Below are 12312 nucleotides of genomic sequence, written 5' to 3' on the forward strand. Positions count from 1 at the left end.
ATTGCTCCCCAAAGCGATTCCAAAGGATGGTTACTCACACAAGAACAAAAGCAGGGGTGGGGGATGGATTATTTTGGTCAAATTGCTTAGGCCCTGGAATTTAAATGGGTACTACATTGGGCTTCTAAGTGAGATGAACTCATAAAAAGTGAATGTGTTTGCATTAGTTAGAGAATTTTAGGCTATAAAGTTACCTTCCTGGAATATCTTTGAGCAATTCATATCATCGAAAGAACAGTGAATCCAAATGTCTCCCAGCTGCCTACGCAACAAAGAGGACTTGCTAACTTGGACTCCCTTCTCTTTTCCAGATCTTGGCCATCGTGTCTATCCTGTTCATCGTGCTCTCCACCATCGCCCTGTCTCTCAACACGCTGCCAGAGCTGCAGGCGGTGGATGAATTCGGACAACCCAACGACAACCCCCAGTTGGCCCATGTGGAGGCTGTGTGTATTGCTTGGTTTACCATGGAGTACCTCTTACGCTTCCTGTCCTCACCAAATAAGTGGAAGTTCTTTAAAGGCCCTCTAAATGTCATTGATTTGCTGGCCATCTTGCCCTATTACGTCACCATCTTCCTCACGGAGTCCAACAAGAGCGTGCTGCAGTTCCAGAACGTGAGGCGCGTGGTTCAGATCTTCCGGATCATGCGTATCCTCAGGATCCTGAAACTCGCCAGACATTCCACAGGCCTGCAGTCTCTGGGGTTCACCCTCAGACGGAGTTACAACGAACTGGGCTTACTGATCTTATTCTTGGCCATGGGGATAATGATATTTTCCAGCCTGGTATTTTTTGCTGAGAAGGATGAAGATGCTACCAAGTTCACCAGTATCCCCGCGTCGTTTTGGTGGGCCACCATCACCATGACCACCGTGGGCTATGGTGACATTTACCCGAAAACGTTATTAGGGAAAATCGTGGGAGGCCTCTGCTGTATTGCGGGGGTTCTGGTTATCGCTCTTCCCATCCCAATCATCGTGAATAATTTTTCTGAGTTTTACAAGGAGCAGAAACGCCAGGAGAAGGCAATTAAAAGGAGAGAGGCTCTTGAGCGGGCCAAGAGGAACGGAAGCATTGTTTCTATGAACTTGAAAGATGCCTTTGCCCGAAGCATGGAACTGATCGACGTGGCCGTGGAGAAGGCAGGAGAGTCAGCCAGTACCAAGGACTCGGCGGATGATAATCACCTGTCTCCAAGCCGCTGGAAGTGGGCCAGGAAAGCGCTGTCGGAGACGAGCTCCAACAAATCTTTCGAGAACAAGTACCAGGAGGTCAGCCAAAAAGACTCCCACGAGCAGCTGAACCACACCTCCTCCTCCAGCCCGCAGCACCTGAGTGCCCAGAAGCTGGAGATGCTGTACAACGAGATCACCAAGACACAGCCGCACGCTCACCCGAACCCCGACGGCCAGGAGCAGCCCGAGAGGCCGTCTGCGTACGAGGAGGAGATAGAAATGGCCGAAGTGGTCTGCCCGCAGGAGCAGCTGGCCGTGGCACAGACCGAGGTCATCGTGGACATGAAGAGCACCTCCAGCATAGACAGCTTCACCAGCTGTGCCACCGACTTCACGGAGACCGAGAGGTCGCTCCTGCCGCCGCTGTCCGCCTCCCACCTGCAGATGAAGTTCCCACCCGACCTCACGGCGACGGAAGAGCACCAAAGAGCCAGGGGGCCCCCATTTCTAACACTAAGCAGAGAGAAAGGGCCCGGGGCCAGGGACGCCATCCTGGAATACGCTCCAGTCGACATAACTGTGAGCCTCGAGGCCGGCGCTTCCCAAAGTGGGCTCCACGGCACTTTGCAGTCGGACGGCACCTCCGAGAGCCCTAAGAGTTCGCTGAAAGGCAGCAACCCCCTGAAATCCAGATCGCTCAAAGTGAACTTTAAGGAAAACAGAGGCAGTGCCCCCCAGACCCCGCCCAGCACAGCCAGGCCCCTGCCGGTCACGACGGCTGACTTTTCACTCACCACCCCCCAGCTCATCAGCACCATCCTCCTCGAAGAAACCCCCTCCCAGGGAGACAGACCCTTGCTGGGCGCTGAGGTAGCCGCACACTGTCAGGGACCTTCCAAAGGGCTGACCCCTCGGTTTCCCAAGCAGAAACTCTTTCCTTTCTCGTCAAGAGAGAGGAGGAGCTTCACGGAAATAGACACTGGCGAAGACGATGACTTCCTACAGCTCCAGGGGCCCAGGCAGGACAAGCAGGCTGACTCCAGCCCAAACTGCTTTTCAGATAAACCTAGTAGTGATGGAAGAGACCCTTTGAGAGAAGAGGCCTGTGGGGGCTCTTCCTCCCCCCAGGACACAAGTCACAACTGTAGGCAGGACATTTACCATGCTGTGGCGGAAGTAAAAAAGGACAATAGTCAAGAAGGGTGCAAGATGGAAAACCACTTGTTTGCCCCAGAAATTCATTCCAGCCCGGGAGACACAGGTTATTGTCCCACACGTGAAACCAGCATGTGACTAGTTACAAAAGCAATAATAATAATAATAATAATAATAAAACTTGTTTCTTAAAAATGCGGTAATAATGCCTGTGAACTAAAAACATGGGAGGCCCCCCACAAAAAAAAGTGCATAAAATGTTATTTTTGCATGGCATGAGCAGTTTAGTTTAAGTACTGTTTAAATAAAGAGTCAAGACTGCATTTTGTAACAAACAAAAATGACTGAGGAACAGTGAACAAATAAAGAGAGCTCTATTAGGAACCAGTATTCTGCAATGTCTGACATTTTTGATCCTTTCATTTCAAATTGTAGACAGATTTTCAACTTTTAACTTTTCTGTTACAATGAATTTTAGAATTTGCACATGAAAGGATGAAATGTCATTGCATGCATTCGTAATTATGAGGACCAAGGTGCTTTGAGCTTGCAAAATGCCTAACTTTGTAAATAATGGGACCCAGGATGCAAAATTGTCAAGAACATATGGAAACAAGTTTCTGAGACACAGACACCTTCCTTCACAGCTGCCTGGAGGAGCTGTACAGACTTCTTGTTGCAAAATTGCAACCTCTTCTTAAACCATCTCACATATCTTGCTTTGGGTTATAAAGCTCTTAAAAGTACATTTGTTTAAAGGAATACAGTATTTTTATTGTGATATAATCCATAGAGTGCATTTTTCTTTTGTGCTTCTGCTTACTTGTGGCACTTGTGGTTTTATTTATAAGTCATGCAAATAGGCAAGATTTAATGACCAGATATCGACAAATTTGGAATTGAAGCTTGAAATTTTGCCAATTACATATCCAATTTTGCCACAGCCTAAAACCCTGAAAATATGTCAAAGGTTATATCATACAACTAAACTTTTTTTTTTTTAATGTCTCTCCACATTTGGAAATCGGGTTTTTTGTTTTTTGTTTTTTAAGTTGTATGTTCACCATCGAAAGATGACGGTATTTTCCACTTGAAGCCAACGTAAACTTTGCTATCTAAAGAATGCAGATATGCCAAAACGGGAATTCCAAAAAGTGACTTTTGACAAACTGAAAGCAAAGCTATTTAAGTGAGACCGCCACCCCCACATAGTTAGTTGGGTTCAGAAATGAGTTACCATAAAAAGAGTTCTCGGCTGGTAAGGGGTCGCCCCATAGTTCCCAGTGGGGGGAGGGAACACCGCAACTCGAAGAGCCCTACGGAGGCTGGTAGGCACCTGCAGCCATTAGCAGCAACTAGAAACACCCCCTCACGTTCCCAGCGTCCTCAAGCTTCATCAGGAATACCCTTGTTGAAAGGCACTTCCAGCATTTTCGACTGAAAACACTGAAATCCAGAGGAGTTAAGATACATGCTGGTGGTTACCCTGTTGGTGAAGTCTGTGCTAAGCACCCAGGTCGGTTGAATCCGTTTTGCTTCGCAGGAAATAAAGGCTCTCATTCCAGATCCGCAACTACCAGATGCGTGATTCTGGTTAAGCCTTGAAAACTTCTTAGTCTCAGTTTTACCCCAATAAACCCAAGAGAGAATTATTTCTCAGGTCCCTTAAGACTTCAAGTTAATACGATTCCTTGGTCTCTCAGGAATGTCCAAGTTTTGCCTCAGCGTAATGCATTTTGTACGTGTGTGTGCCCGTGCGTGTATGTGAGAGTGTGTGTGTGTGTCTGTGTGTGTGTGTGTGTGTGGTTCATAGAAAGAGTTGGGAAAATTCCGGACCAAATTTAAAGCGCAACTTTTGTTTAAAGAAAAAACAAATTCTAAATTGTATTCTATTTTTTAAAATACGATAAAAACACTGGGAAAAGACAACCCAAATGTTTAGAATTTAAGGCTTTAGGAATGACATTTATTAACTGAATCTGGTCATTATATCTCAGATAAGAAAACAAGTTTTGATCTTAGCTGAAATCCAAACATCCCTACTGTTAAAAACAATTTTAAATGTTTCTCTTTCACTGTGCTTAGAATTCCTTAATGGGTTTCATGTTTGCCTCAAGACATAACCTTGAAGGGTTTATGGTCATTAGCCGTTGATATTTGCAGTCCTCATACTTATTTCAGTGTCTGAAATGAAATGTTGATCTGGTTTTGTAAATCTAGAGTGTTCGAATTTTCTACATGTAGTTTTTCAAGTCAAACAGGTATGTCTGCTGTTAGATGAATAGCAAATAAGTTATGAAAATCATTTTCTTTACATACTCTTACAAAGCAGTTATTTTCTAATGTCTCTGTATTTTTGAATCTCAATTTTTTTCTTTTATCTGCCTGCACAGGTGGATTTGTCTTATTGCCCTGATAGTTCACTAATGCCCACTTTCATGTGTCTATTAGAACCCTGCTCCAGAACGCTTAATCTTAGAAATCTTGCCTAGACAAGGAATCTAGACATTCCACCCTGGAATCATTTTCCCTAAAAACTTTTTTCCTTTTAATATTTTTTTTAAGTTTCAAAGAATTTTCAAGAACATTTTATGGGAAGCTTAACCTTCCATTCTTCTTAGCCCCTCTGAGCCAAAAGTCTTCAGCTAGGAGAAAAATAAAATGCTCCTCTAAAACAAAAACAAAAACAAAACAAAACAAAACAAAACAAAAACTGACTTTGTTGTTTCACAGGGAGGCAGTTTGGGAACCAAGGGCTCCCAGAATGCACTTCTGCAGCACTTCCTAAACCTTTCCAATGAACTGCAGCTGACGCAGAGAATGAACGTTGTGTATGCCTGAAATGGTCTGCAAATATACCAAGCACAGAATTCTTTTGAAGTCTTATTTTTACATTAAAAATTCATGTAAATGCTGCATTTTACTCCATATGTTTCAATATAAAAGAACTGATGTTTTATATTGCTTATCGACTAGTAAAATTGATACTCTTATAACTTCATATACCTCTTTTGTACCCCTTGGAAAATATGTCCCTAGTTTAAGAAGCACTGCATGGATGATGGGAACATAGACTGGTTCCTTCAGGCGCGCTGGAGGTTTCTGCTACGGGGAATGGGTACTCACCGGGAGCTAGCTCAGTGACCCAGGGACGAATGTCAGTGAGTAGAGAATATTTGAATGAACTCAGAATAACACGATCTCAAGAATGGTTAATTTGATTCTTCTAGCTATCTTAACAACCAGTGCAAACGGCCACAAGATCATCTTAGCTCAAAGACTGAGATCAATCATGAAAGTCAGGAAATGGATACATGGATAAATGTCTTGGATCACAAATACAAGAGTGACATCAGTCAGTGAGGCCCTGGAGTTGATCTAGTTTGTCTCTAAATATTTCCACTAGAAATTTCTCCACTCTGGCAAAACCAACTGCTGTGAAGCAAGCAATTAGATCAAGCGTTATCCTGATATGACTAGATCTGGTAACAAGGAGAGTATATGCCAAGTATCTGTTCCCATTAATTTCTTGTCAAAACAGTCTCATTCTCATGCAGACACAGGCTGGGGAAAGCCACCAACTCAACTATTTTCTCTAGGAATTTGAATAGGGGAAAGAAAGCCTTATGGATGTAGAGTACCTTCCAGTTTCTTCTTGAACTTAATCCTCACAGCAGCCTTCTGAATTAGGTATTATTTATCAGTAAAGGACCAGAGAGGTTATGCATTTTGTTCAAATTGACACAGGTCACTGGCGAATAGTAGAACCTGGCTTCATTCATATCGTCTGGTGTCAAGTCCGTCATTCCAACATACCAGAGTATGTTTCGTTAGGTTTTTTTCCTATTAGTACCTGAAATTATGTTAAAAAAAAAAAACAAAACAAAACCTGGAGGTGCATTTATAGCCATGCTGAAAGTTTGCTGAAAGTAGCAGTGAATCATGCCAAATGGTAATGACTGAAGACAAATGACACTGACCATCTTCAATACAAATGTTTGCCAATTTAGAATTCTGGTCATAAGAGCCACACCCTTGGGTGAAAGAAAAGAATTCATAGCTCATGATGTAACATGACATACATATCAGGAAGAGGGCTGAAGGAAGCCACCTGATTTTCTGAAACAAAAACAAGTAGAATTTTAGAACTACTTCTAGTCTAATTTCAAAAATGTTGTCGAACTGAATTTAATTGCCATTTCATTGTTCATTCATTCAGCAAATACTAGGTAAGCACCCCTATATTACTCAATACTAGGTATTAAACCCCTAAATGCGAGGTGAGCACCTCTGTATTCCACAGAAGGCACCCTGCTTGGTGCTAGGGTACAGCCCTTGTCCTCATGGAGCTTACTGCCTGGGCCATTTACAGCCAGGCTGAGGATCATTTGGGTTACTGAAAAATGTCTCTTCTGAGTATAGAAAAAAAATCACTCGATTATCAAACCGGAGAAGCAGATGACAAGAACAAGTGAAATGCTTTTCCAGCAAACTGTTTTTCTAAGAAATAGACAGATGGCATAAATGGAAGTCTGATATATAATTATTTTTGAGTCACAATTTAGATTTACATGAGATAACAAACTGTTAACCTGATTGAGTGAGGTTATGGGTTGTCTTTCCTCTTTATCTGACAAATCGTAAAATAATTTTTTAATTAGATATAATGCTTGTCAAAATAGCTAGTAATGGTCTATCACTAATAACTAGAGCAAGATTTAATACCAGTGGAAGTCTGTAACACATTTTCTATTTTAATAGTTTGATGACCGTTATGTGGTTAAAAACAAACCATTTTTATGGTTTGTCTTACTTCCCATTAACTACAGGCAACGTTTTAGCTATATATCACTATTCTTTGTTTAGCCCTCTGAATTTCTAAATTGAAGATATTTAAAATTCTATTATATAGCTTGACTCAAGGGATTTATTCACCAGATCCATGTGACTTTGAAAATACATTAGATATTCTTCCACTGCCACTGTCCTCACCCAAACAGAACTAAGAAAAGAAAAGAAAAAGAAAGAAAAAGAAAAAGAATACTCTACAAAATCTAAGTAAAAAATGGAAATGCTCCAAGCCCATCCCTAATAGGAAAGAGGAAAGGCCCCAACTCCAAAAGCTTGGTTCTGTGTTATTGAATTTAATGCTTACTGTAATGTAATGCTATCCTGCAATGTAACGCTATTGGTTTCAATAACCATTTCTTCTACTTGCCTTTTTAAAAACAGCCTGAGTTAACTGCATAAATCCTTATTTACCATTACCATTAATGCATAATCCCTTCCTTCTTAAATCTCAAGGGGTTTTAATCTACAAAAATACCTATAAAGTGAGGTGGGGGAGATTCTCTTTAATAATAAGACAACCCAAGGCCAGCAAAAGATACAAGTACAAAAAAGAAGGAAGAAAAAGAAATGTGTGAGTAAATTAAACATGTTTTTTAAGCAGAGAAATGTATATTAGGCATGTGTATATGCTTTTATAAAATTTAGATTTACTATTGACATGAAATTCACAATTGAGACCATCATTCCAAGTTTAATCTCTCTCCTGAAGAAATTATTTCTTATGATATAACCAGTACCAGATTGTTGTGATAAAATATTTCATTCAACTAACATTTATTGTCTACCATGGGCCAGAAATTAATTTATGCACAGTTTATCCCCTCAATTTTACAGTCTAGAAGAGATTTCATATTTAAAGAGATTATATTCCCAAGTGAAATCCAATCCCACAGTGTGAGCTGGAAATAATATGGCGATATGTTTGAATTTGTAGTCTGAGAATTCCTATAACCCATTTTTATGTTCCCTCAGACTCGAATTACGTATTTCATTCCCTACTCTAGGATCTGAATGACCATCACATACGCTTTCTACACATACATGTTTAAAATCATAGTAGCTGTCTGAAGCCTAGTGACAGTGTATCTCAATGGAGATAGTACCCTCTTCCACCAAAGGAAATGTGATTCTAGCAAAAATGATGTTGAAAATCATTGTTTTTATACTCTCATAACTGTTCTGTTTGATTTTTTAAAAATCTCAGCCTACATGCTGTGATAGAAGCCATCACAACCTGCTGGTCTGATGAAAATCTAATGCCAGTCCAAACAAGTAGCTCTCCCATCCGCAATGGGCAGTAATGGCAAACGATATGTCGAATGGTGTTTCTTTTAGTTATTTTTGTTTCACTTTAACCTAAAAAGGCTTTGAAATGGCATACCAAACAATAAAAATAGACTTTCAAAATCAAGATTCAGAGAAACAGACACAGAATCGTGAAAACAGACCAGAGGTAGACACGCAGTTCCAGAAAGGACGTCACGGGCTACCATCTGCTGTTGATTCTCCATGTTGAGTGCCTTCTAGTTGTCGGTCTGAGAGCCAGTGGAATTCTCCATTTGCCCGGAAAGGAAGCGGTAATGAGGCCCTGAAAGAAAGTTTTCTACCATTTTACACCTTCCGTTATGCGTGCACGTAGCCAAAAATCACAACTACATCCTAGATGTTTTTTCAGTGATCACTTCTCAGTTTTCTTTTTCTTATTCCAAAATATCTGATAAGACTGTTGCTACTTTCTGCACAGCACTTTCAGAATATAGCTACCTACCGCCTCCAAATCAAAACAGAATCACAGGTTTGGCTAAATATTTAGCGGTGCCCTAACGTGGACTCTGACGACATGGTAAATGCTACTTTGACCTTTCCACGATGAGCAGGAAGTGAGAGAGAACTCAAAAGAGTGGTTTTTGTTTTTAAGAATCATGAACCTGTGAAGATAAAGTCATTCGGTTGATTAACTCCAAAACCCACAGTCTCCATTCTTCCTGAAGTTTACAAATAGAACCCGAAATGCCCCTGACTTGACCCCAGTGAAAAAATAGATGGTTTCTAAACTCCCAAGAGACACCTGTGGGTGCTGGCCAGAAATTCTATTACAGCCAGATTTCTGCCATCTTTAAACCAAGTTACTTCTAACATTCTTATTTGCAGCATATGGGTTAGGCTGATTTCAACCTGCAAATACTCACATCATAATGTTTAATTAGGAGGATTTTTGTAAAGGAAACAGATACATAGAAAGTAATATGTACTAATGTTAACCAAAGCACTTCTCCAACAAAATGCGATTGCCAAAATTAATATATATATGGTATGAAAATCTCACTAAAGAATTGGCAAAATTTTCCTATTTAGTTCAAAGCCAAAGAAAGAAAAAAAAAAAAACCCTGCAACTTACGAAACACTATGGTTTGTCATACAATAGCCAAGTTTCAAATTTATGCAATTTTAAAAAGGTATTATATTAAACCATTAAAAATTCAACAGTGAATGTATAAAAAAGGTTTATTAAGCAAATATAAGGTGCCATTAGCACACTGAAGCATTTTTAATAATCTTTCATTTGACAGCATAATGACTATGCCTTGCTCTTGGCACCTTGTTTTCAACCTGAAAGCTTTTCTGTTTTATATTGTTGCTTGTGTGTTTGCTTGCTTCTTTGTTTTGTTTGAAGAAGTAAGGATAAGCGCGAAACATGTTCAAAGGGGAAGTTATTGGACAACTTATTAACAGTACCTACAGTGCCCAGGGTACAACGGAAACCATTTGTAGAAGGGACTTGACCTCACTCCCTTCTACCTTCTTCTCAAGTCTCACCATCCTGGTTTGGAAACAGATTCGTTTGATCAAACTCAGATCCCGCTCATCCAGATTTTTGATTCCTCTCCTGTCGGCAGCGCCCGCCAGCAATCCTCTCCTAGGGTCTGCCTGACTATAGAACTTCTGGTCTCAAGTCAAGGGCACGACCAATGGAGCCATTAGCCATAGCAACTTAAAGCCCAAAGCTAAGACTAACAGGAAGCTGTCCAGGTGCTCAGAGAAGCCTGAGGACTTAGGAACTGTCAACACAGTGTAATAGTATGGTCTGACCGTCAAAGCAATGACGCTGTATTTTTCTCCCCCTGTTAACAAAAGAATAATTTTTTAAATCCTCTAATAAGTTCTTGAGCTTCAAAGGTAAATAACTAAGTTGATGAGAAAGGTGGTGTCTACCTCACTGATTTGTCACCAGATACCATCCTAAATGCATTTTCCACTAAATTTCTGTGGGCAACCGATTAGTGCGTCTGTTTTCAGGGCAGTATCCAAAAAGGAAAATACCAATATTACCCTTTTCATTTTTAGTGGTAGCAAACATTTCAATCGGGGAAAATTGATATTACTCTGGTAGTTTTTACATGGTTCTTGGCCAAAACTGTTATAACGATTTAAACAGAACTTCAGTAAAAGATATTAGGGGTGAAGAAAAGACCATCTCAAAATATTGTACTTTGCTGTACATCCAATTAGAAATCAATCAAATTTGGATTAAGATATCTTTTTAATTCTTTGTAAAAAAAATATCTTTAGGTGGTTTTGAAATTAATATTTCTCATTTTACTCTAAGTCTTTTAAAAAGTACTATTATAAATTAAACCAGATGGTATATAGTAAAGCACCTCGTACAACACTGGACAGGAGGTATTCATTTTCTTTTTTGAAAATATTCCAGAAGAAATCATTCAACTCACATTTGCCACTAATTACTTAGTCTTCTAAAATTTTTCTGTGGCTTTCTAAACACTCAAACTTTTAAATGTGTGTGAGTATAAATGTAGATTTTCACTCACTGTCACTTTAAAATAGAGAATATTTTGGGCACTTGTGTGGTTCGTTTGGTTAAGCATCTGCCTTCAGCTCAGGTCAAGATCCCAGAGTCCCACATCGGACTTCCTGCTCAGCGGGCAGTCTGCTCCCCACCCCGCTCCACCTCTCCCCACTGCTCATGCTCTCTCTCTCTCACTCACTTTCTCAAATAAATAAATAAAATCTTTTTTTTTTAAAGATTTTATTTATTTATTTGACAGAAAGAGAGACAGCCAGCGAGAGAGGGAACACAGTCAGGGGGAGTGGGAGAGGAAGAAGCAGGCTCATAGCAGAGGAGCCTGATGTGGGGCTCGATCCTGGGACTCTGGGATCACGCCCTGAGCCAAAGGCAGACGCTTAATGACTGAGCCACCCAGGCGCCCCAATAAATAAAATCTTTAAAAAATAAAATAAAATAGAGAATATTTTGTTTGCTAAATTACATATATATGTATTCTATTTGTTTATATATGTATGTGTATATATATACACATATATATACGTATCTCCACCTCGCATGGCTTTAAAAAGAGACTAACGTTATTTGGACAAATAACAATTACAAGACTTTAGCTTTATTATCTATTTGAAGATTCTTTTATACTCTCTTTTTTACCAAAAAATTAAACAGACGTGACTGCAACACACTCCTCCATCTTTATTCTTTCAATATTTGTGAACCTAAGGAGACAGATATATGTTTATATACAAAGTAATTCATAACCAAATTTGGTTCCAGATTTGCCACAATTGACTATTTGCCAAAATATACTATAAAATGAGAATAAAAGCTTTCAATTTAAAAAGAATTCTTCATTAAATTTTATTTTTATATTCTAAAGTGTAGATTATCATTAGGCTTCATCAGAGACATTTTGTTTTGCTTTTTTGTCAATGTTAAAATCTTATGGACCAAGAAAGGTAACAGGAAGAAATTCATTTTCTATTTCAATTTATTTAAAATGCCTGTCACAAAAAATTTAGATAGAACCCTTATTTCCTACAAGGAGCTTCAGAGCTGAGTCATGACCAGGGACTATATATGATTCAGCCCACTACAGAGTCTTTACACGAAGTGCAACTACTCCGACCAAATTATGGGGAACAGGGGTGCAGCTAACTCCAATATTAGAGACAGACTGACTTTAAGAAGGTCTTCCATTGAATTTGCAAAGGAATTTCCAAGACAGACTAAAATTTCACCTTCAGAGTATTCGGTATCCATCACTGGTAAACTGAAAATTATATTTTGATTTTAATGGGGGGTTTTGTTTTGTTCCGT

General features: G+C 39.8%; 1 protein-coding gene across 2 annotated transcripts in view; it reads left to right on the forward strand.

The window, feature by feature from the left end:
* Positions 1-11137, forward strand: part of KCNB2 (potassium voltage-gated channel subfamily B member 2) — a 403461-nt gene extending 392324 nt beyond the window's left edge. For both annotated transcript variants that reach the window (XM_034668194.1, XM_002922801.4), the window contains exon 3: positions 312-11137. In XM_034668194.1, coding sequence (XP_034524085.1) covers positions 312-2471 — 2160 coding nt within the window. In that variant the 3' untranslated portion in view covers positions 2472-11137. The remainder of the gene's footprint in view (positions 1-311) is intronic.
* Positions 11138-12312: the final 1175 nt, after the last annotated feature.

The sequence above is a fragment of the Ailuropoda melanoleuca genome, chromosome 9 (assembly GCF_002007445.2).
Source record: "Ailuropoda melanoleuca isolate Jingjing chromosome 9, ASM200744v2, whole genome shotgun sequence".
NCBI classification, from domain to species: domain Eukaryota; kingdom Metazoa; phylum Chordata; class Mammalia; order Carnivora; family Ursidae; genus Ailuropoda; species Ailuropoda melanoleuca.